The 26,292-nt window shown below is 36.5% G+C and overlaps 1 protein-coding gene across 1 annotated transcript in view; it reads left to right on the top strand.

Annotated features, from left to right (window-relative positions):
- The window catches only part of CCDC7 (coiled-coil domain containing 7), a 255,469-nt gene that overhangs the window by 45,238 nt on the left and 183,939 nt on the right, over positions 1-26,292 (top strand). Inside the window, exons 9-12 of the mRNA XM_067030362.1 lie at positions 488-560; positions 9,991-10,021; positions 10,941-11,030; positions 23,580-23,665. Of these exons, the coding sequence (XP_066886463.1) occupies positions 488-560; positions 9,991-10,021; positions 10,941-11,030; positions 23,580-23,665 (280 nt within the window). The remainder of the gene's footprint in view (positions 1-487; positions 561-9,990; positions 10,022-10,940; positions 11,031-23,579; positions 23,666-26,292) is intronic.

The raw sequence follows: 26,292 nt of genomic DNA, 5'->3' as shown, positions 1-26,292 counted from the left end.
CAAATATTCAGTCCATAGCAGGGCCTTTTCTCCCTCCTGCGAACTGTAATTTCAAATTGTGACAAAAATAATAGTTAATGTTCTTTGTAACCCTTTACTATATACAAGGCATAATTTAAAATTATGTCCTACACTATTATCAGATTAATTTTAAAATATTGTTTATTGTGCCATATTACTTTCTATGCAAGCATTTTTAATTACTCTCTCTTGCCTATAAGCAATTCTGAATTTGATTCTTTCTTCTAAAGCTGATTTCTCCCAATATACTCTTTGACTGTTTAGGGAGTACTGACCCTCCCAAAGCAAGGCCTCTGGTTTACTTGGTTTCTTGATATACTTGATTTATTTGGTCTCCTTGATATATGTTGCACATTTCTGTTGTCTCCTCTTTATCTAGTTCTCACATGTAGCAGTGAGTTGTATCAGCATACAGGTACAACTGCTGCCATTTATAATACCTTTAAATTTTTTTTTTTAACAGTAGAAACTTCTACAATGACTAATCGATTGAATACCATGTTGAAAATATTTGAAAATCAGGAAAATAAATTAGAGAGGTAAGCTTTTAAAATAACTCCTTTTCATCATTATAAATACAAGTGCATATTTATTTCAGATAAATTGGAAACATAGAAAAGAAAATAAAACCACTATTAAAAAATTTAGTGTTATTAATTTTTATGATATATATAATTTTAAAAGTTAAAATTATAATCATTAAGAATGTGAAATTGTATAACCACAATGGAAAATAGTATGTCAGTTCCTCAAAAAATATGATCCATTTTTTGGATCATGGAATGGAAATCCAGCAATTCCATTTCTGGGAATATACCCCCCAAAATTGAAATCAGGGTCTTGAAGAGATATTTGTACAGCCATGTTGACTGTAGCATTATTCATAGTAGCAAAGAGGTAGAAGCAACCCAAGTGTCCAATGATGGATGAATGGATAAAGAAAATGTGTTATATACATGCAATGGAATATTATTCAGTCTTAAAAAGGAAAGAAATTCTGACATATGGTACGACATGGATGCATTTTGAGGATATTAATGCTGAGTAATTATAAGCCAGTCATTAAAATACAAAATTGTATGATTTCACTTATATGAGGCATTTAGAGTGGCCAAATTCATAGAGACAGAAAGTAGAATGGTAGTTGCCAGGGTCTGGGAAGAATGAGGAATGTGGAGTTATTTTTAATGTGTATAGAGTTTCCGTTTTGCAAGATGAAAAGAGTTCTGGAGATTGATTGTACAACAGTATGAATATAATTATCACTACTGAACTGAACACTTAAAAATGGTTAATATGGTAAATTTTATGTGTATTTTACAGTTTTAAAACAGTAAAAAAATGATAATCATACAAAATGTAGTTTGTATATAGATGTTTCACTTAGTTATAGTTCTTTGCAAACTCAAAATTCTTTTTAAAATAAATGTTTTAAATTAAAGTAAAACATATTCAGACAAGCTCACATCACAGCATTTTCAAAGAACTTTCTTTAGATTATCATTGAAAAATTGAGAAAGTTTACATGATCAGATTTTTAAATTATCAAGTCCAAGGATCAAGATTTAATAGAAGAGTATAACAGATAAAATGTAAAGAAAAGGATATCCTAGGCAGCTGTTGAAAATGGAACTAAAGAACTTAACGGCTTACATTAATTGGTGGTCAGGTACTTGGTATGTAATCAAGTTAGGCCTTATTTTACTTTTTCCCTCTTCTATCTCATTAGATTCCTCCTATCAGAAGGGTAAGGTAAGAACTTTCACAAATTTGTCAGATGAAAGCTTTTAGCATGCTCTAGGGGCATTCTTAAATTAGTAGGCTGATTTCCATGAATATTCTTTCCACTGGAACAGGGTATTAAAGCAGTCATATGTATTGCTATTATTTATTCTAGCTCCTCATATTAGACTATGGGTACTAGTTATAAATGGTTTTAAAATTCCTGGGCATAAAAGAAAGCAGTGGGAAGGATTAGCTGAATGGGTTACTATAAAGGTGAAGATTTCCAACTTGAATTGTCTTATACACAGAATAAGCTTTGTATAATTGTCTGGTCAGGATATGCTCAGTACATTGCTTGCTTGTCGAGAAGCATCTTGAAAGTCATTGTGGATGACCTACAGTTCTTACAGGTGGCTATATTAGTTTCACAGTTATGTTGAAAAGCATGTCGTGTAGAATAAAATCACAAAGCAACTTTTTTCATACTCCTTATATTCATTTATATTTGCTTACTGGGGCTAGTTTTCCCTCTGCTCCTAGAAAAAGACTAGGGCAGTACCATGACTTTTCTGATCACTCTTAGGTAATTAATTGAAATACAATTATAAGCACTGTCCTGAATTGGAAATTAAAATCCCCTATCAGATATTACAGTCAATATTTTCATTTTCATTCAAAGTTAGGATTCTCTCCCCTTTCCCTAGAGCCTACCGGGGGATGTGGTTGGCTTTTCTCTTTTCTTACCTCCTTTCTCACTAACTATTTGTATTTTCTGTTCTCCATGTTTTGGGGAAGAAAGGTAATGTATACAAGAAAGGTCTTATTTGACTGTCACTGCCTTCCTTCTCCATAAATTCAAATAACATAAACCAGTTTTCTGAGTATTCTCCTTGAAGTGCCTCTCTCTAATAATGGCCATCATATCCACCTCTCCCTTAAGTGTTTGAGTAGGGCTCAAGGCACCAGACAGCTCTCTGTAAAGAGTATTTAGAAGTACTGTTTCTAAATCTTCTTTCCTGACCCTTTTATATTATCCATGTGAGTGAAAGTTTTTAGCACTCTCCCTTGGCTGCCTACTGTTTTCTTCGGTGGTAATTGTCACCTGCCTCATTTCTTCCTCTTTTTTTAAAAAAAATAAATTTATTTATTTATTTTTGGCTGCATTGGGTCTTTGTTGCTGTGCGCGGGCTTTCTCTAGTTGCAGCGAGCGGGGACTACTCTTCTTTGCAGCGCGCAGGCTTCTCATTGTAGTGGCTTCTCTTGTTGTGCAGCACGGGCTCTAGGCACGTGGGCTTCAGCAGTTGTGGCTCGTGGGCTCTAGAGCGCAGGCTCAGTAGCTGTGGCGCATAGGGTTAGTTGCTCCTCAGCATGTGGGATCTTCCTGGACCAGGCCTCAAACCCGTGTCCCCTGCATTGGCAGGCAGATTCTTAACCACTGCACCACCAGGGAAGTCCCTCTTTTTTTTCTTTTTTCTTGGGTTTTTTTTTTTTGCATTTTTTTCCACATCTTTATTGGAATATAATCTTCCTCATGATATAAGCAGTGGGCTTAGAGTCTTAGTTGATGCTTCCATTTAACAACCTATTACAGTTGTATCCTTTAACAGGCTGTGGCAAAAGTCTTAGTGCACTTTTAAGAATTAATAATTTGGGGACTATAATGATACAACTGTTCAAAAGACACCATTTTGAAATTTGATTATGTACATTACTTTTGTACTTATCTAAAAATTTTTGAATAGTAAATTTTTTTGGTTAAATTCTGTTTGGGTCAACATTTTCCATATTCAGTCAGAGAGACTGAAACAAAATTAATTTATTGTTTAAAATTCACAAAACTAAATGTGTTAAAGAATAGAGATAATTAAACTTTCAAATGTTTATTTTTGGGGGTAAGTTTGTAGCATTTATACTTCTGAAGTCATTGAAGCTTAATACTACACTAACATTTTAAGAGTATCTTGTATTTATTGAACTTCTGTCATGTGGCCGAGTGCTTGGGACAAAATTCCAACTCATATTGGTCTGAGCAAAAGATGAATTTTATTAAGAAGACAACAACAATATGGCTTAATTTCAGAAACAAGTATAAACCAGAACTTGAATACTATCAAGACACTTTTCCCACCTCTGTACAAGAGCTTCATTTTCTCCTATTGCAGATCTCTTTCTTCCTTCTATTTTCTTTTTTAACTTTTTGCCTGTAGGTGGGAGGCCATGACTGCTGACAATTCCTAAATCTAATCTTTCAGTTTTAGTTACTCTGAGGGATAATATTTGAATTTCCCAAGTCTAAAAGTCCTTGGTGAGACAGTTGTCAGTGCAGCCAGAGGCAGGTGCCTATTTCTGGACCAGTCAGCTCTAATCGAAGGCTTATGGTCATGTAAGCTTTCTCAGGAATTATACTAATTCAGAGGGGTGGGATCAGGGGGTTCCCAGGAAAAGGAGTGGTGTCTACCTATGAGGTGCTTAGTGGTAAGCAGATGTGGTGGGATGAAAATAGGATAACATTTAGAAAAAAGGATTGTATTTCGTTATTATGGATGAATTATACAGTAACAAGTTAGGGCAATCATGCTAGTCCTTGGGAAAGCTAATATATGGAAGCTAATATACCTTTTTTTCAGGATCTGGTCAATGCATTGTCTAGCCGTTTGGTCTGTGGATAGTGGGAAAGGGACAAGTAAGCATAGACTCAGGACCTTGAAAAGTTCTTTCTTCAATTATGGGCCATATTGGGATTCCAAGTAGAGATTGGATTGCAGGGTATTTTTTCCAAGGCATAGTACCTCTTTGGTGAAGAGAGTGTTTAGATCTGGTGACTAATCTTGGGAATGAAGTTGTCAACATTGGTGACAGTATTGCCCATCACCAGAATAATGTGTAGTCCTGAGGGGACAGCAGGCCTATTAAGAAATCTGTCATGATGTTTTTTCTAAAGAGGCAGAAGAGTCAGAAGGAAGGATAATAAGCTGTCTTGCCTTTCAAACTGTCTTTAGCCCAGGTACATGTATCACAGGTAGGTATGTTATGTTAAAGGTGGAATTATCATAATTCCAAGGTGGCAAATTCAAAGTCTTGAATGAATTTCAGTGACCAGTTAGGACACTGGCAAGGCAAAAGGCATCCATTTGGTTAGAAGATAATGACAGAGTCTTCATTCCTTGTAAAAAATTAAATTTAGTGTTTATTACAGACATAAATGTCAGAAAACAGAATCATAAATATAGGGAAGGCATTTGTCTATTGAAATTAAAAGTATCTTCAGAAATGAATCAAAGTTAAAAGATAAGCAGTGGATGGGAGAAAATATGTGTGCATATAGAAGAAAGGAGTGATAAGAATATATAATTCCACAAAAAGGCAAACAACCTTCAAATAATAGGCAAAGTACATATATATATATAGATATTTAAGGAAGAGACAAAAAATGACCAGTAAACGTTTTAGGAGATGCTCAATCTGATATGTAATCAGGGAAATAGAAAGCAAAGCAGCAACAATACATTTTTTTCCCCATCAGCTTAACAAGAAGTAGAAGTTTTCTAATATCAAGTCTTGACAGAGATGTAGTGTAATAAATACTCTTAAATTGCTAGTACCATAGGAATTGCCCACTTTCAAGAACAATTTAGCATAGTTTACTTAACAATAGCAACAAAACATTTGCCTTATTATACATCAAACCTCTTTTAATCTACCCTAGAGAAAGGACTATTCTCAAGGAGGCATGTGTAAAAAGAAATTTATTATATCACTGTGATAATAGCAAAAATCTAGAAAGAATTTCATTTTTTGTTAGTAGGAGTATGACTCAATCATCTGTGGTAAAAGGATTCTAAGGGAATTCTATGAGCAACTGTATGACCACAAATTAGACAACTTACATGTCATGGACAAATTTCTAGAAAGACAGACTGTACTGATTCAAGAACTGGAAAATCTGAGTGTAACTGAAACAAGTAAAAAGATTCAATTACTAATTAAAATATTTCCCAACCAGAAATTCTCAGATGGCTTCACTGATGAATTCTATCAGATATTTAAAGAAGAATTAATATCACTATTTTACAAACTCTTTCAAAAAGTAGAAAAGGAGTTAATACTTCTCAGCTCATGCTATGAGTTTAGTATTACTCTGACCAAAGTCAGACCACAGTGTCACAAGAAAACTGCAGACCAATATATTATGAATATGAACACAAAAATACTCAACAAAATGCTAGCAAATCGAATCCAACAACATATAAAAAAGGCTATATACCACAAGCAGGTGGGGTTTATCCCAGGAATGCAAAGTTGGTTCAAAATGCAAATATTGTGCTTCCCTGGTGGCACAGTGGTTAAGAATCAGCCTGCCAACACAGGGGACACGGGTTCAAGCCCTGGTCCGGGAAGATCCCACGTACCGTGGAGCAGCTAAGCCCACGCACCACAACTACTGAACCTGTGCTCTAGAGCCCACGAGCCACAACTACTGAAGCCCGCGCACCTAGAGCCTGCACTCTGCAACAAGAGAAGCCACTGCAGTAAGAAGCCCATGCACCTCAATGAATAGTAGCCCCCACTCACTGCATCTGGAGAAGGTCCGCACGCAGCAATAAAGACCCAGCACAGCCAAAAATAAATAAATAAAATAAATAAATTTATAAAAAAATAAATGCAGATATCAATAAATGTAATACATGATATTGATTGAATAAAGGAGGAAAAATCACATGATTAGCTTACTAGACAAAGTAAAAACATCTGACAAAATCCAATAGCCTTTTAAAATAAAAAATACTCCACAAACTAGGCATAGAAGGGAACTTTCTTAATCTGATAAAGACTATCTACAAATACCTATAACTAACATCATAATATATTCTCTCTTATATGTTAAAGAAAAAACTTAATTGTGAAAAAACTTAATCTATTCTCTCTAAGATCAGGGACAAAATAGGACATTCTTACCGCTTTTGTCCACCACTGTAGTAGAGGTTCTATCTAGGGCATTTAGAGAAGAAAAGGAAGTGAAAACTACCTCTCTTTGCAGATGTCATGATCTTATCTATTGACAATCCTAAGGGATCTATTAGAACTATTAGAAGTAAATTAATTTAACAAGGTTGTAGTATACAAAATTCATAAATAAAAATCAATTATATTTTAATACACTAGTTGTTATGGGTTGAATTATGCCCCCCCCTCACCAAATACATGTTGAAGCTCTAACCTCTAGTACCTCAGAATGAACTTATTGGATATAGGGTCATTGTAGATGTAATTAGTTAAGATGAGGTCATAGTGGAGGGGGATGGGCCCTTAATCCAATATGACTGGTATCCTTATAATAATATTTTAGAAGGCAAATACACACAGATGGAAGACAGTCATGGAGGCAGAGATTGGTGTTATGCTGCCACAGTCCAAGGAATGCTAGGGAGTACTAGAAGTTGAAAGAGGCAAATAAGGATTCTCCCCTAGAGGTTTCAGAGGGAGCATGGCTGTACCAACAACTTAATTTTAGATTTATAGTCTCCAGAACTGTGAACAAATAAATTCTTGTTGTTTTAAGTCACCAGTCACCCAGATTGTGATACTTTGTCATAGTAGCCCTAGGAAAGTAATACACTAGCAAGGAACATTCCAAAAATGAAATAAAGAAAACAATTCCATTTACAAAAGCACCAAAGAGAATGAGAATAAATTTAACAAAAGAAGTGCTAGACTTGTGCACTGAAAACTACAAAACACTGAAAGTACTTTAAAGAATACTCAAATAAACAGGTAGGCATCCCATTTTCATGGACTGTTAGACTTAACTAATCTTAAAATGGCAGTATTTCCCAAATTGATCTACAGACTTAATGCAATCTCTATCAAAATCCCAACTTTCTTTTTGCGTGAATTGGCAAGCTGATTTTAAAATTCATGTGGAAATACAAGGAACCCAGAATAGTCAAAGAAATCTTAAGAAGAACAACGTTGGAGGACTCACACTTTAGTGATTTTAAAGCTAAATACACCTGTAGTAATTAAGACAATGTCATACTGGCATGAGGATAGACCTGGGTAGATCAATGGAATAGAATGAATGGAAATGATGTCCAGAAATAAACCATTATATTTATTTATGGTTAACTGATTATCGACATGGAGTCCAGGCTAATTCAGTGAGGAAAGAATAGTTTTTTTAATAACTGTGCTTGGAGAACTGGATATCCATATGCAGAAGAATTAAGTTGGATCCTTTCTTTGTGCCATGCACTAAAATTAACTCAAAATTACCTAAAAGCTAAAACTATAAACCTCTTAAACACAGGAGTAAATATTTTTAACTTAGAGTTAGTCAATGGTTTCTTTTTCTTTTTTTTTTTTTTAAATTTTTTTGGCTGCACTGCATTGCACATGGGATTTTAGTTCCCCGACTAGGGATGGAACCCAGGACCCCTGCATTGGAAGCATAGACTCTTAACCACTGGACCACCAGGAAAGTCCCAGTCAAGGGTTTCTTAAATAAGCTATCAAAAGCACAACCAACAACAGAAAAAAAAATAGATAAACTCAACATAAAAATTAAACTTGTGCTGCAGGTTCTTAATACCATTAAGAATGTGAGAAGACAACTCATAGAATGTGAAAACTATTCACAAATCATGTATCTGATATGAGACTTGCACCCAGAATATACATAAGAACTCTTACACCACAATAATAAAAAGGATAAATAACCACGTTTAACAATGGGCAAATAATCCAAATAGACGTTTTGCCACACAAGATATACAGATGGTCAATAAGCACATGAAAAGATACTCAACATCATTAGTCATTAGGGAATCAAAACTACAATGATATACCACTTCACAACCACTAGGATGGCTATAATAAAAATGACAGACAATAACAATTGTTGACAAGGATGTAGAGAAATTGGTACCCTCATACATTGCTGGTGAATCATGTAAGTGGTACCTCTGCTATGGAACACAGTTTGTCAGTTGCTCAAAATGTTAAATATTTAGTTAACATATGACCCAGAAATTCTATTCTTATGTTTATACCTAAGAGAAATGAAAACATAAGTCCACACAAAAACTTGTACATGTATGTTCATAGTAGCATTATTCATAATAGCCCAAAAGTGGAAACAACCCAAATGTCCATAAACTGATGAATGAATAAATAAAATGAGCATGTCCATACAATGTAATATCATTTGGCAATAAAAAGGAACAAAGTACTGATACATGATACAAACACTATGCTAGGTGTGAGAAAACAGTCTCAAAAGACCACATACTGTGCAATTCTGTTGGTATGAAATATTCAGAATAGGCAAATCTGTGGAGACAGAAAATAGACTGATGGCTGCCAGGGCTGAGGCAGTGCTGGGAGAAATGGAGAGTGAGTGCTAATGGCTATGGCGTTTCTTTCTGGGATATAATATTAAAATGTGCTAAAATTAGATAGTGGTAATGGTTACTCAACTTAGTGAATATATTAAAAGCCATTGAATTGTATATTTTAAATGAGTGAATTTTATGGTATGTTAATCATATCTTAATAAAGCTTTAAAAAATTCTGATTATAATGAATAAAAAAACTCATTAGTCAAAAAAATATAGTTTATCCATACTATGGAACAGTTGTCAGCAAACCTGCAGTCCATGAGTCAAATCTAGCCTGCAGCTTATTTTTGTAAATAAAATTTTGTTAGAACATAGCCATACCCATTCATTTACCCATCATCTGTAGCTGCTTTTGTAGAGTTGGGTAGTAGTGACAGAGATCACCTGGCCTGTAAAGTCTAAAATAGTTACCATCTGACTCTTTACAGAAAAAGTTTGCCAAATCCTGCTATGGAATAAGAAGTTGTATTTAAAGGGAGTGAGAGAGATCTATGTTTATCAATATAAATCTCAGAAATTGTGTTAAGTGAAAAAGTTGAGAACAACATATACAATATCATTTATGTGAAAAAGAAAACAAAACAGACATCCAGCCCACTAACAAAAAGTATAGAATTGAATGGGTACATGAACTGTTACATAAATCCATGGAACAAGTTCTGGGAAGACACAGCAAGCTAACAGTATCTCTAGGAAGAGCATTGAATTTTTGGAATGCTAGTCAAAGTTTACTCTAACCTTATTTATATTAAGGTTTTTACAAAGAAAATATATAAGGATATTACATAAATAAAAATATAAATTAAAAATTATAATACATTATAGATATTTTTGGTTTGTTTTTCAGAGCTATGAATGAGCAAGTTTTGTTAGAGGCTGTAAGTATAGTGCTTTCAGTTTGAAATTGCACTTTGTCCTTGATGTTGTTAATAGAGTCTAGAAATTGTCAGGATATGTCAAGAGAGTCAGTTTATTCCAGAGAGTTTTATGCATGTGTAAGCTAGAAAGCTTTGTCTATTTTTTTGATTTTATTAGACTTTATTGTCACTCAGAAACACTTCACTTCTAAAATACTGAACTATAACATCTCACAGTCTTTTTTTTTTTAACATCTTTATTGGAGTATTATTGCTTTACAATGTTGTGTTAGTTTCTGCTTTATAACAAAGTGAATCAGCTATACATATTCATATATCCCCATACCTCCTCCCTATCCCACCCCTCTAGGTGGTCATAAAGCACGGAGCTGATCTCGCTGTGCTATGTGGCTGCTTCCCATTAGCTGTCTGTTTTACATTTGGTAGTGTATATATGTCCATGGCACTCTCTCACTACGTCCCTGCTTACCCTTCCCCCTCCCTGTGTCCTCAAGTCCATTCTCTACATTTACGTCTTTATTCCTGTCCTGCCCCTAGGTTCCTCAGAAGCATTCTTTTTCTTTTTTTTTTAGACACCATATATATGTGTTAGCATACAGTATTTGTTTTACTCTTTCTGACTGACTTCGCTCTGTATGAGACTCTAGGTCCGTCCACTTCACTACAAGTAACTCAATTTCATTTCTTTTTATGGCTGAGTAATATTCCATTCCCACAGTTTTTTGAAATTCCATTATCACTGATAGTTCCTTTGCCTCTTTCAGCACCAATTATAACTTCACTATGCAGATTAATACCAATGGTTCATTATTTTTATGAGTTAATGAAGACTTTACTTTAATAATTAAGTGCCCAAATAACCTCTCTATATTGATATGTTTGCTTTTCATTATTAATGAAGTTATAATATTTCTTTTAGAAAAACACACAGATTCAAAGTGACCTCCAAGTGTTGTCAGAGGAGAAACTGATGCTGGAAAATGAACTACAAAAGTTGAAGAGTACAGAGGTGAGTTAATTTTAGTGTCTGAAAATGGCATACATACCAATATTAATAATTGGTAGCAGCTGTGCTTTAAAAACAATAAGGTAATGCTATAGTCTAAATTACCATATATGTTAAAAAATTTATTTATTTTATATTTATTTTTGGCTGCATTGGGTCTTTGTTACTGCACGCAGGCTTTCTCTAGTTCCGGTGAGTGGGGGCTACTCTTAGTTGCGGTGTGTGGGCTTCTCATTGCGGTGGCTTCTCTCGTTGCAGAGCACGGGCTCTAGGTGTGTGGGCTTCAGTAGTTGTGGCACGCAGGCTCAGTAGTTGTGGCTTGTAGGCTGTAGAATGCAGGCTCAGTAGTTGTGGCACATGGACTTAGTTGCTCTGTGGCATGTGGGATCTTCCCAGACCAGGGCTCAAATCTGTGTCCCCTGCATTGGCAGGCAGATTCTTAACCACTGTGCCACCAGGGAAGTCCTAAATTACCATATTAGGTATCAAAACTGAAAGGATGCTATGAAAAGCAGACATAAAATTGAAACATTCTGAAAGGTATTTCTAAGCCAAATATTTAACTTTATTAAAATATCAGTAAATGAGGTTTTCAAATATATTTTAAATGCATTTTATTGTATTCTTTGCAACTGTGTAATGTGTGTGTCCCAGTTCACTCTTAACACATAGAGTGAATAGAAATACCAAGGATAGAATTTGTTTCCTTTTTTTTTCCTCCTCCTCTGCCATTTTTATATAGCTTATAAATTTCAAACTAGGGGACTTCCCTGGTGGCGCAGTGGTTGAGAGTCTGCCTGCCGATGCAGGGAACACGGATTCGTACCCCAGTCCGGGAAGATCCCACATGCCGCTGAGCGGCTGGGCCCATGGGCCATGGCCGTTGGGCCCGTGCGTCCGGACCTGTGCTCCGCAATGGGAGAGGCCACAACAGTGAGAGGCCCGCGTACCGCAAAAAAAAAAAAAAAAAATTCAAACTATACACAATGAAGTCAAATGGTGGATTAGAAGCAAATTTTTATTAACTATGTAAAATTACAAGATGTATGTTTTGACACAAAATTGACATAGAATGAAGAAAAATACTCTAGAATCTACTAATGTTGGTACTTGGTATTTCCTCCTTAGTAGAGGAGGAAACAGAAGTAGTACCAGATTTGCTACTTAATCAGAGAAGCAGTGATCCTACATAAGTGTCAAATGTAAGACCAGGGCTGTCACATAAGTTCAATTAGGAATAGTTTCATGTAGGTATAGTTCCCAGTAGGAATAAAAATAAAAAAAGAAAATAAAAATAAAGCAGTAAATTGTCATAGTAAATAATTGAATAGTCTGGCTAAGTGTAAGAATTCAACACTTAATCACATTCAAAATCTTTGGAGCTTCGTACATGACTTGAAAATGTTGCAGTTTATGGTTTTACTTTCTTGTACTGTTTCTTTAAATTTTGTATGTGAAAACCTAAAGAAGTATGGAGATGTGAATGAGAAATGTGGAAGGAGCATTACTGCATATATAGTAGCAATATTATATCCACACAAAGGTGGTGACCAAGAGATCTGAGAGATAGCCTGTTTTCAGAGAAGGGGATGGTAGGAAGAGAATAATGGCTACAGAATTATGTTAAAGTCAGGATTTCTAATAACAACTATATCAGTTTTCTTCCAGAATAAGCTTGCTTTCCTAACTGATATTATCTCTTAATAATTTTATTTTCATAGGCAACCAACTTTAGTAATCAAGAGCTATGTCTGCCAAATGTTAATGTGTGTCAGTTAAGGGTTTTATTTTACTTTTTGTAAGGAGGAGAAACTGACACTATTTAAAGCAAGAAATTTATTGGATGGCTAGTAGTGTAACTCAAAGAATTGAGGGAAAATTGAACAACATGTTTGGTGAGAGATAGAACCAGGACAACTCTTAGAGTTAAAATAGCAGAAATTCATGGATAGCCACTACTTCTGTCCTTTCAGGGAAATTTTAGAGAGGGAGTTTATGACTGTTTTCTTCGATCCCTTTGGATACTGGTTCTGGAATTACTAAGCTCCACTACTTCCCTTCCACAATGTCAATTTTTAGATGATTGTATCTTACTGGCCTTGCTTGGGGTCAGATGTCACCAAGACAGTTTGAGATGAGGGAGTTGAAGAACACTTCTAAATCTGGTGCTGTTTCTTAACAGAATGGAAAAAGGATACTGGGCACAAATATCTGGTATCCACTGTACTTGGTAATGTTTCCCTAATTAATATCTTAGCCATTTACTTATTTCAGGTGTCAGAAAGGTTTAATGTAAAGGCCAAGATAAGTATTTTAGGTTTTGTAGAGCATAGGGTCTATGTTGCAACTACTCAAGTCTGCTTCTGTGATATGAAAATAGCCACGGAAAATACATAACTGAATGACCATGGCTGTGTTGCAATAAAATATTATTTACAAAACAGACAGCAGGGGACATTTGGCCTACACTTTGCTGACTCCTTATTTATTTTATTGAATTTTACTTTATTTTTTTAAAATACAGCAGGTTCTTATTAGTTATCTATTTTATGCATATTAGTCTATATATGTCAATCCCAATCTCCCAGTTCATACCACCACCACCACCCCCACCACCCCACCATCCCACTTTCCACCCTTGAGGTCCATATGTTTGTTCTCTACATCTGTCTCTCTATTTTTGCCTTGCAAACAGGTTCATCTGTACCATTCTTCTAGATTCCACATACATGCGTTAATATACGATATTTGTTTTTCCCTTTCTGACTTACTTCACTCTGTATGTCAGTCTCTAGGTCCATCTACATCTCTACAAATGACCCAATTTCGTTCCTTTTTATGGCTGAGTAATATTCCATTGTATATATGTACCACATCTTCTTTATCCATTCATCTGTGAGTGGGCATTTAGGTTGCTTCCATGACCTGGCTATTGTAAATAGTGCTGCAGTGAACACTGGGGTGTAAGTGTGTTTTTGAATTATGGTTTTCTCAGGGTATATGCCCAGTAGTGGGATTTCTGGGTCTTATGGTAATTCTATTTTTAGTTTTTTAAGGAACCTCCATACTCTTCTCCATAGTGGCTGTATCAATTTACATTCCCACCAACAGTGGAAGAGGGTTCCCTTTTCTCTACATCCTCTCTAGCATTTGTTGTTTGTAGATTTTCTGATGATGGCCATTCTGACTGATGTGAGGTGATACTTCACTGTAGTTTTGATTTGCATTTGTCTAATGATTAGTGATGTTGAGCAGCTTTTCATGTGCCTCTTGGCCATCTGTCTTAGACATGTCTTCTCCGGAGAAGACATGTCTTCTCTGGAGAAATGTCTATTTAGGTCTTCGACCCATTCTTGGATTGGGTCGTTTGTTGTTTTAATATTGAACTGCATGAGCTGCTTGTATATTTTGGACATTAATTCTTTGTTGATTCATTTGCAAATATTTTCTCCCATTTTGAGGGTGACCCCTATAATTCGAATGTTGGTGTGTTTAATGTTGTCCCCGAGGTCTCTGAGACTGTCCTCAGTTCTTTTCATTCTTTTTTCTTTCCTCTGCTCTGCAGTAGTTATTTCTACTATTTTATCTTCCAGGTCACTTATCCGTCCTTCTGCCTCAGTTATTCTGCTATTGATCCCATCTAGAGTATTTTTTCATTTCATTTATTGTGTTGCTCATCGTTGCTTGCTTCCTCTTTATTTCTTCTAGGTCCTTGTTAACTGTTTCTTGCAATTTGTCTATTGTATTTCCAAGATTTTGGATCATCTTTACTATCATTTTTCTGAATTCTTTTTCAGGTAGACTGCCTATTACCTCTTCATTTGTTAGGTCTGGTGTGTTTTTATCTTGCTCCTTCATCTGCTGTGTGTTTTTCTGTCTTCTCATTTTGCTTATCTTACTGTGTTTGGGGTCTCCTTATTGTAGGCTGCAGGTTCATAGTTCCCGCTGTTTTTGGTGGCTGTCCCCAGTGGCTGAGGTTGGTTCAGTGGGTTGAGTAGGTTTCCTGGTTGGGGGGACTAGTGCCTCTGTTCTGGTGGATGAGGCTGGATCTTGTCTTTCTGGTGGGCAGGTCCACGTCTGGTGGTGTGTTTGGGGATGTTGGTAGCCTTATTATGATTTTCGGCAGCCTCTCTGCTAATGGATGGGGCTGTAGACCTTTCCTGCTCTTTGTTGGGCATAGGGTGTCCAGCACTGTTCGTTGCTGGTCCTTGAGTGAAGCTGTGTCTTGGTGTTGAGATGGAGATCTCTGGGAGATTTTCGCCATTTGATATTGCGTGTATCTGGGAGGTCTCTTGTGGACCAGTGTCCTGAGGTTGGTTCTCCCACCTCAGAGACACAGCCTTGACACCTGGCTGGAGTGCCAAGAGCCTTTAATCCACACGGCTCAAAATAAAAGTGAGAAAAAATAGAAAGGAAAGAAAGAAAGGAAGGAGGGATGGAGGGAAGGAAAGAAGGAAGAAAGGGAGGGAGGGAGGAATAAAGGAAGGAAGGAGGAGAGAAAGGAAGAGAAGGAGGAAGGGAGGAATGAAGGAAGGGAGGAAAGAAGGGAGGAAGGAAGGGAGGACGGAAGGAAGGAAGGAAGGAGGGAAGTAGGGAAGAAAGGAGGGAAGAAAGGAAGAAAGAAAGGGAGAAGACAAAATAAAGTAGGATAAAATATAGTTATTAAAATAAAAAATAATTATTAAGAAGAAAAATTTCTATTAAAAAAAATGGGTCCTCTAACCCTAGTACAAATGGTGAAAACAGAGCTATACAGAGAAAATCTCACACAGGAGCACACACATACACACTCACAAAAAGAAAAAGGGGGAATATAATAATATATCTTGCTCCCAAAGTCCACCTCCTCAACTTGGGATATTTCGCTGTCTATTCAGGTTTTCCACAGATGCAGGGCACTTCAAGTTGACTGTGGAGCTTTAATCCGCTGCTTTTGAGGCTGCTGGGAGAGACCTTCCCCTCTCCTCTTTGTTCGCACAGCTCCTGGGGTTCAGCTTTGGACTTGGCCCCGCCTCTGTGTGTAGGTCATCCGAGGGCATCTGCCCTTCGCTCAAACAGGACAGGACAGGGTTAAAGGAGCAGCTGATTCGGGCGCTCTGGCTCAGGCCGGGGAGAGAGAGTGGCACGGATACGTGGCGAGCCTGCGATGGCAGTGGCCAGCGTGACGCTGCATCGGCCCGAGGCGCACTGCGTGTTTTCCCGGGGAAGCTGTCCCTGGATCACGGGGCCCTGGCAGTGGTGGGCTGCCCAGGCTCCCAGAAGGTGCGGTGTGGAGAGTGACCTGTGCTCGCACACAGGCCTCGTGGTGGCGGCAGCAGCAACCCTAGCGTCCCACACCCGTCTGTTGTCTGTGCCAACAGCCGCGGCTCGCGCCCGTTTCTGGAGCTCCTTTACGCGGTGCCCTTAATCCTCTCTCCTTGCGCCCCAGGAAGCAAAGAGGCAAGAAAAAGTCTCCTGTCTCTTCGGTAGCTCTGCACCTGTTTTTGGAGCTCCTTTAAGCGGCGCACTTAAACACCTCTCCTCGCGCACCAGGAAGCGAAGAGGGAAGAAAAGGTCTCTTGCCTCTTCGGCAGCTCCACACTTCTCCCGGACTCCCTCCCGGCCAGCCTAGCCGTGGTGCACTAACCCTTTCAGGCTGTTTTCACTCTGCCAACTCCAGACCTTTCCCTGGGATCCGACTGAAGCCCGAGGCTCAGCTCCCAGCACCTCCCGTGCCGGCAGGTGAGCAGACAAGCCTCTCGGGCTGGTGAGTGCTGGTCGGCACCGATCCTCTGCGGAATATCTCCCCTTTGCCCTCCACACCCTGTTGCTTCGCTCTCCTCCACGGCTCTGAAGCTTTGCCCCTCCGCCACCCCCAGTCTCCCCCCGCGAAGGGGCTTCTAGTGTGTAGGAACCTTTCCTCCTTCACGGCTCCCTCCCACTGTTGCAGGTCCAGTCCCCATTCTTTGTCTCTGTTTATTCTTTATTCTTTTGCCCTACCCAGGTACGTGGGGAGTTTCTTGCCTTTGGGGAGGTCTGAGGTCTTCTGCCAGCGTTCGGTGGGTGTTCTATAGGAGAAGTTTCACGTGTAGATGTATTTCTGATGTATCTGTGAGGAGGAAGGTGATCCCCGCGTCTTACTCTTCCGCCATATTCTCGCCTCTATGTATGAACCTTTTAATGCGTTGTTGGATTGTTTGCTAGTATTTTGCTGCGGATTTTTGCATCTGTATTCATCAGTGATATTGGTCTGTAATTTTCTTTTCTTGTAGTATCTTTGTCTGGTTTTGATATCAGGTTGATGGTGGCCTCATAGAATGAGTTTGGGAGTGTTCCTTCCTCTTCAATTTTTTCACAGAGTTTGAGAAGGATGGGTGTTAGCTCTTCTCTTAATAGAACTCATCTGTGAAGCCATCTGGTCCTGGACTTTTGTTAGTTGGAAGATTTTTAATCACAGTTTCAATTTCATTACTTGTGATTGGTCTGTTCATATTTTCTATTTCTTCCTGGTTTAGTCTTGGAAGGTTGTGCCTTCTAAAAATTTGTCCATTTCTTCCAGGTCATCCATTTTATTGATGTAGATGGACGTAATAGTGTCTTATGATGCTTTGTATTTCTTCGGTGTCCATTGGAACTTCTTTTTCATTCTAATTTTATTGATTTGAGTCCTCTCCCTCTTTTTCTTGATGAGTATGGCTAAAAGTTTATCAATTTGTTTATCTTCTCAAAGAACCAGCTTTTAGTTTATTGAACTTTGCTATTGTTTTCCTTGCTTCTGTTTCATTTACTCCTGCTCTGACCTTTATGGTTTCTTTTCTTCTGCTAACTTTGGGTTTTGTTTGTTCTTCTTTCTCTAGTTGCTTTAGATGTAAGGTTAGATTGTTTATTTGAGATTTTTCTTGTCTCTTGAGGTAGGATTGTATAGCTATAAACTTCCCTCTTAAGAACTGCTTTTTCTGTATCCCTTAGGTTTTCGGTCATCATGTTTTCTTTGTCATTTGTCTCTAGGTATTTTTTGACTTCCTCTTTGATTTCTTGAGTGATCTCTTGGTTACTTAGTAAGGTATTCTTTAGCCTCCATGTGTTTGTGTTTTTTACATTTTTTTCCCTGTAATTGGTTTCTAATCTCAAAGGGTTGTGGTCAGAAAAGATGCTTGATATGATTTCAGTTTTCTTAAATTTACCGAGGCTTGATTTGTGACCCAAGATGTGATCTATCCTGGAGAGTGTTCCGTGTGCATTTGAGAAGAAAGTGTAATCTGCTGTTTTCAGATGGAATGTCCTATAAATATCAATTAAATCTATCTGGTCTATTGTGTCATTTAAAGCTTGTGTTTCCTTATTCATTTTCTGTCTGGGTGATCTGTCCATTGGTGTAAGTGAGAGGTTAAATTCCTCCACTATTATTGTGTTACTGTCAGTTTCCTCTTGTATAGCTGTTAGCATTTGCCTTAAGTATTGAGGTGCTCCTATGTTGGGTACATGTATTATATTTATAATTGTTATATCTCCTTGCATTGATCCCTTGATCATTATGTAGTGTCATTCCTTGTGTCTTGTAACATTCTTTATTTTAAAGTCTAGTTTTCTGATACGAGTATTGCTACTCGAGCTTTCTTTTGATTTACATTTGCATGGAATATCTTTTTCCATCCCCTCACTATCAGTCTGTCTTTGTCCCTAGGCCTGAAGTGGGTCTCTTGTAGACAGTGTATATATGGGTCTTGTTTTTGTATTCCATTCAGCAGGCTTGTGTCTTTTGGTTGGAGCATTTAATCCATTCACATTTAAGATAATTATCGATATGTATGTTCTTCTTACCATTTTCTTAATTGTTTTGGGTTTGTTTTTGTAGGTCCTTTTCTTCTCTTGTGTTTCCCAATTAGAGAAGTTCCTTTAGCATTTGTTGTAGAGCTGGTTTGGTGGTGCTGAATTCTCTTAGCTTTTGCTTGTCTGCAAAGCTTTTGATTTCTCCATTGAATCTGAATAAGATCCTTGCTGGGTAAAGTAATCTTGGTTCTTCCCTTTTATTACTTTAAATGTATTGTGCCACTCCGTACTGGCTTGTAGAGTTTATTCTGAGAAATCAGCTATTAACCATACGGGAGTTCCCTTCTATGTTAGTTGTAGTTTTTCCCTTGCTGCTTTTAATAATTTTTCTTTGTCTTTAATTTTTGCCAGTTTGATTACTATGTTTCTTGGCGTGTTTCCCCTAGGGTTTATCCTGCCTGGGACTGTCTGCGCTTTCTGGACTTGGGTGGCTATTTCCTTTCCCATGTTAGGGAAGTTTTCAAATATAATCTCTTTGAATATTTTCTCAGGTCATTTCTCTCTCTTTTCTCCTTCTGGGACCCCTATAATGTGAATGTTGGTGTGTTTAATGTTGTCCCAGAGATCTCTTAGGCTGTCTTCATTTCTTTTCATTCTTTTTTCTTTATTCTGTTCCGCGGCAGTGAATTCCACCATTCTGTCTTCCAGGTCACTTATCCGTTCTTCTGCCTAAGTTATTTTGCTATTGATTCCTTCTAGTGTATTTTTCATTTCAGTTATTGTATTGTTCATCTCTGTTTGTACTTTAATTCTTCTAGGTGTTTGTTGTTTAATTCTTCTAGGCCTTTGTTAAACATTTCTTGCATCTTCTCGATCTTTGCCTCCATTCTTTTTCCGAGATCCTGGATCATCTTCACTATCATTATTCTGAATTCTGTTTTCTGGAAGGTTGCCTGTCTCTACTTCATTTAGTTGTTTTTCTTGGGTTTTGTCTTGTTCCTTCATCTGGTACATAGTCCTCTGCATTTTCATCTTGTCTATCTTTCTGTGGATGTGGTTTTTGTTCCACAGGCTGCAAGATTGTAGTTCTTCTTGCTTCTGCTGACTGCCCTCTGGTGGATGAGGCTATCTAAGAGGCTTGTGCAAGCTTTCTGATGGGAGGGACTCCTGCCAATTTTTTTACGGCCTCTTCATCAGTACACAGGGCAAAGGCTGGGAAAATAACAGGAGAGCTGCTACTGTACCTGCAGCTCCCCTTGCCTTTTCAGAGTGCCAACCACAGTTACATTAGCCTAACTCCTTATTTATTCCACTTCTGCCATCTCCTGGCTTTCTACTATAGCTTCCTAAATAGGAGCTCCTAGATATATATTTTTTGGTATGCTTTTGCCAAAAAATATTACTGCATAAAAAGATTTGTTTTGGGCTTCCCTGGTGGCGCAGTGGTTGAGAGTCCGCCTGCCGATGCAGGGGACGCGGGTTCGTGCCCCGGTCCGGGAGGATCCCACATGCCGCGGAGCGGGTGGGCCCGTGAGCCATGGCCGCCGAGCCTGCGCGTCCGGAGCCTGTGCTCCGCAACGGGAGAGGCCACAACAGTGAGAGGCCCGCATATCACAAAAAAAAAAAAAAAAAAAAAAGATTTGTTTCTGTTCTTTCTATTGTGTTCTATTGGCCTTGTGTATTCCTACACCAATGCCTGAAATCTTTTTTTTTTTTTTTTTTTTTTTTTTTTTTTTTGTGATATGCGGGCCTCTCACTGTTGTGGCCTCTACCGTTGCGGAGCACAGGCTCCGGACGCGCAGGCTTGGCGGCCATGGCTCACGGGCCCAGTCGCTCCGCGGCATGTGGGATCCTCCCGGACCGGGGCACGAACCCGCGTCCCCTGCATCTGCAGGCGGACTCTCAACCACTGCGCCACCAGGGAAGCCCCTGAGATCTTTAATGATTATATATTTATAGTAAGTCCTGTTATTTTGTGGGCAAGTTAACCCACCTTGTTATATATGAGAATTTGTTTTTGGTCTTTGCACCTTCTTGTAAATTTTAGAGTTAATATGTCAAATTCCACTATTGCTCTCAAGCTGTACATCAAATTTGAGAGATTTACATATAGGATATCAAGATACATCTTTTTGTTTATAAACATTCAATGTCTCAATTTTGGAAAGTTTTGTAATGCTTACAATCAGTGTTTATGGTTTTCTTCATAAAGCTCTTATTCACTTTTGTTAGGTTAATCTTAGGTACTTTGTATTTTTATGCTATGTTAATTGTATCTTTTAAAATATTTTAAAGTTATTGCTAGAGAAATGTAACAAATTTTTGTATATTGAATTTCCATCTACAAACCTAGCTACACTATCATAATGGTTAGATTTTTATTTCCTACTTGCATAATTGAGGTATCTGGAAATGATAGCCTAAATTTTCTTGCTTTCCAATTTGTAATACCTTCTTCTTCTTGCCTTGCTACACTGGGAAAGACCTCTCAAATAATACTGAATACACAGTATGAAAGCAGGAATTTTTTGTTGTTGTTCCTGATATTAAGGGGAATATTTTCTTGTGATTAGTCAGCCTGCCTTTCTGTCTCTCTTTCTCTTTCAAAACCATATATCAGGTTAAAGGATTTTTCCTCTTCCCATAATATTTTTTCATGACTATTTTTTTTTAATACTCCATAAAATTCTTCCAGCCTCTGCCCATTATTGCCTTATTTCAAAGCCATTTCCATAGTTTTAGTTATGTGTTGCAACAGCACCCTACTTTCAAGTAGCAAAATCTGTATTACTTTTTAATTTGTTGCTCAGTGGGTTGCTTTATTGGCTGCTTTAGGGTTTACAGTCTTGTTTTTTAACTTACTGTAGTCTATTCAAATGACATTGAATCACTTCATGTATGAGAATCTTAGAACATACATTCATTTGTCCCTTTCTGGCCTTTGTGCAATTGTTTTTATACATTTTACTGCACAACAGTAAACTGCACAACACATTGTTATTAATTTTGCTGTAAAATATTACCTTTTATAGAGATTTAAATAACAAGAAAACAGTCTTTATATTTACCCACATAATTATCATTTGTGGTATTCTTCTTTGTGTATTTTCTTATTTCTATCTGGTATCATTTTTCTTCTCCTTGAAGGATTCTTTATCTTTTTTGTTGTGCAGGGCTGCTGCTGCTGAATTCTTTCACCTCTTTGATTTCCAGACCAAAAGAAGTATCTTTTGCCATCAGTTTTGAAAGATATTTTTCCTGGATAAAGAATTCTATGTTGAGTGGTTTAAAGATATTGTTCCTTTGTCTTCAGGCTTGCATTATTTCTTACAAGAAATGTTTTCTTCTTTATTCTTGTGTGTATTCTGCTTTTCTCCTCTGTCTGCTTTTAAGATTTTCTTTTTATTGCTGCTTTTAAATAATTTGATTATGATGTGTCTTGGGAGGGTGTAGTTTTCCTTGTACTGTTGTGGATTTGTGGATATACAGTTTTCATCAAAGTTGAAAAAAATTGGCCATTATTTCTTCAAATAGTTATTCTTTTTTCCCACCCCTTCTCTCCATGAATTCCAACTTTAAGTATATTAATCCACTTGAAGTTGTCCCACAACTAACTGATGATCTGTTTTGTTATTTTTTTAGTCTTTTTTCCCTTTCGTTATTTTAGTATGTTTTGATTGGCAGTATATTAGATTTTTCTAAATAGAAATATGTACCAAAACTCGTGTTTAAACTGGAAAATTATTTGGCAACCTTAACAATTCTCATTAAAAATGTATTATTATACTTATTTTCTATATTTTATAGGAATTGTTATACTTGGTGTTTAACTTGTGAGAACTTTGCTACAGTGAGTTTGGTATCTGTTGGAGGTTGTGGTCTGAAATAGGAAATGATCTCCCAATACCTAATAGTGTCTATTATTAAGATCATCTAAAATTTTCAATAATCTAATTGTCAAATTTTTTCTATACTTTCTTGTAGAAAATAATCCAGTACTACATAGTAGTTCAATAATACTTTAAAACCTGTGGTCAGTTCTGCTCTAATATTTGTTTTGAAATGCAGATTTGTTACAACATGACAGAACAGTTTGAGCATAATGTGAATTTTACATATGCTTATGCACAAATTCATCTGAAAATAGTACTAGGTGAACGTAGAAAAACAGCTTCTACTAGCTACTTCAGTTTACCATGTGTATTGTGTACCACACCAGTCCACATATGGTGTTACAACTTTTCATCCAATTTCAGATAGCCTTCCTTCCCATACTGCATGATAACGCACAAGTTGAAATTTGTTTCATGCTCATTTCCAAAAACAAGCTTCATGTCTTATTCAAGATAAAGAGCTATGTTTCTCGTAGTATGTATTTCTTAATCATTTAACTGTATAAAACTGGATTAATTTTCTTACTAGGTTTTTATTTTTTTAAATGTATCATCGACAATTTTTTTGCATTCTGTGCACCTTACCCCATTTTCCCCATATATCCTGCAGTTTTTATCATATGATTTTTCAGTGAGGTGATTTTCAGGATGTTGTATGCAATGTTATAGCAGAACTGACTGTAATTTGTCAAAGGAATTTAATTGTTTGATATGTATTAGCTCATTTGCAACTTACATTTTGTAAAGCACTATAACAAACATTTGCTTTTATTCAGATAATTTCCCTTGAAACATAGTATAGTGATTCTCAAAGTAAAATAGCAATCTTAGTAATGTGTATTATGATGTATTTACCTATAATTTATGGTCTCCTTAACTATTTTTTTCTGGTTTATATAAAACTACATAGAAAACAAAGGCTACAAGTGAGCGACAAAAGAAAACTATGAAAATGGAGAAGAAAAAAGATGTAGGAATATCTGAAGATTCAGAAGAGTAAGACATAAATAAAGATACTTAATATTTTTTACTTATAAACTTATATTTTCATTTTATACAATTTAGGGTCATATAGACATTACTAAAAGGTTTCTAAAAAAGCATAGCATTAGCAAATATATAGTTTTATAAGCAGACCAGGATATGATTATGGGAGAAAGCTGAGAAAGGAAGAGCAAAGAACTAAAAATGGGTTAGAGTAGAATAAATCACAAGATATTCAGGAATAGGTAAACAATTAAATACAAATAATTCTAGGGAAAAAAGGATTTACAATATTTTCTTGATGGTTTAGCTAATGATTTGTAATTTGTATGTTAATCCCTCTCCCCAGTCTGGGCTCTTCCTTTTTACTGTACTTCTTGGTTGTCTTATTTTATTTAAAAAAGTATCTGATTTTAATGTATATGAGTTATTGTAAAGTGCCCTTACCAAGAGAATATTTTCTTTACTAATATAAAATAATTTATGCAGTTGGAATTTGCTTGATCAAACCCTAATATAAATATATAGCTTAACAAAACTATGAATTCAAACTTTATAGAGTTCTACAAATTCTGAAAAGAAATTCATCAGACAAATGGCCTTTTCTTGAGAGAAGAAAAGATGAACAGAGAAGAAAAAATGACCAATGTACTTTGGAAATCCTTTTCCCATCTCAGCATGCCATATTTTAATCATACCAATGAGATGTCAGTTTGAGAAATGTTATTCAGTTATTTATCATTTATGAATTTTATGGCTTTTAAAAATGTGAATTTCTTATGAAATTTTACTTTCTTTTTTATTCAAGTATAATTGGCTTATTGTATTAGTTACAGGTATATGACACAGTAATTCGATATTTTAATACATTACAAAATGATCACCATGATAAGTCTGTCACCACACAAAGTTATTATGATGTTAATGACTATATTCCCTATGCTATACATTACATGCCCATGACTTATTGATTTTATAACTGGTATTTTATATTTCTTAATCTCCCTTTATACATTACATCCCCATGACTTACTGATTTTATAACTGGCATTTTGTATTTCTTTATCTCCCTTACCTATTTTAATTATCCCCCTTCCCTCCTCCCCTCTGGAAACCACCAGTCCCTCCTCCCCTCTGGAAACCACCAGTTTGTTCTCTGTACCTATGAGTTTGCTTCTGTTTTGCTATGTTTGTTCATTTGTTTTTTAGATTCCACATATAAGTGAAATCATACAGTATTTGTCTTTCTTTGTCTGACAATCCTTGTTGTCACAGATGGCAAGATTTCATTCTTTTTTATGGTTGAGTTATATTATATCTGTATATACACACATACATATCACATCTTCTTTATCCATTCATCTGTTGATGGGTACTTAGGTTACTTCTATATCTTGGCATTTATAAATAATGATGCAATGAACATAGGGGTGCATGTATTTTTTGGGGATAGTGTTTTTGTTTTCTTTGGAAAAATACCCAGAAGTGGACTTGATGGATCATATGGTAGTATTATTTTTAATTGTTTGAAGAACTCCCATAATTTTTATTATAGTGACTGCACCAGTTTACATTTCCACCAACAAAGCACCAAGGGTTCCTTTTTCTCCACATCCTTGCAGCACTTGTTATTTGTTGTCTTTTTGATAATAGCCATTCTGACAGGTGTAAGGTGATATCTCATTGAGGTTTTAATTTGCATTTCCCTGATGATTAGTAATGTTGAGCATCTTTTCATGCACCTGTTGGCCATCTAGACACCTTGTTTGTTTGGAAAAATGTCTATTCAGGTTCTCTGCCATTTTAAAATCACATTTTTTGGTTTTTTTGATGTTAAGTTGTATGAGTTCTTTGTATTTGGATATTAACTCCTTATCAGATGTATGATTTGGAAATATCTTCTCCCATATAGTAGGCTGACTTTTCATTCTGTTGATAGTTTCCTTTGCTGTGCAAAAGCTTTTTTTAGTTTGATGTAGTTCCATTTGTTTATTTTTCCTTTTGTTTCTCTTGCCTGAGGAGACATATACCAAAAATATGGCTAACAACAATGTCAAAGAGTGTTCCACTTATGTTACCTACTAGGAGTTTTATGGTTGCGGGCCTTATAGTTAAGTCTTTAATCCACTTTGAGTTTACTTTTGTATATGGTGTGAGAATGTAGTCCAGTTTGATTCTTCTACAATACATGTAGCTGTTCAGTTTTCCCAACATCATTCATTGAAGAGGCTGCCTTTTTCCCATTGTATATTCTTGCCTCCATTGTCTTAGATTCATTGACCATATATGTATGAATTTATTTCTGGGCTCTCACTCTGTTTCATTGAACTGTGTGTCTGTTTTTGTACAGTGCCATACTGTTTTGATTACTATATCTTTGTAGTATAGGTTGAAATCAAGGCACATGATACCTCCAGCTCTGTTCTTTCTCAAGATTGTTTTGGCTATTTGAGGTCTTTTGTGTTACCATAGAAATTTTAGAATTATTTGTTCTAGTTCTGTGAAAAATGCCATTGGTATTTTTGTAGATATTGTACTGAGTCTGTAGATTTCTTTTGGTAATGTGTCATTTTAACAATGTTAATTCTTCCACTCCATAAGCATGGAATATTTTTCCATTCGTTAATGTTATTTTTAAT

This window comes from Kogia breviceps, chromosome 3 (genome assembly GCF_026419965.1).
Source record: "Kogia breviceps isolate mKogBre1 chromosome 3, mKogBre1 haplotype 1, whole genome shotgun sequence".
Lineage (NCBI taxonomy): Eukaryota > Metazoa > Chordata > Mammalia > Artiodactyla > Physeteridae > Kogia > Kogia breviceps.
This window is presented reverse-complemented; position numbering and strand designations above follow the sequence as displayed.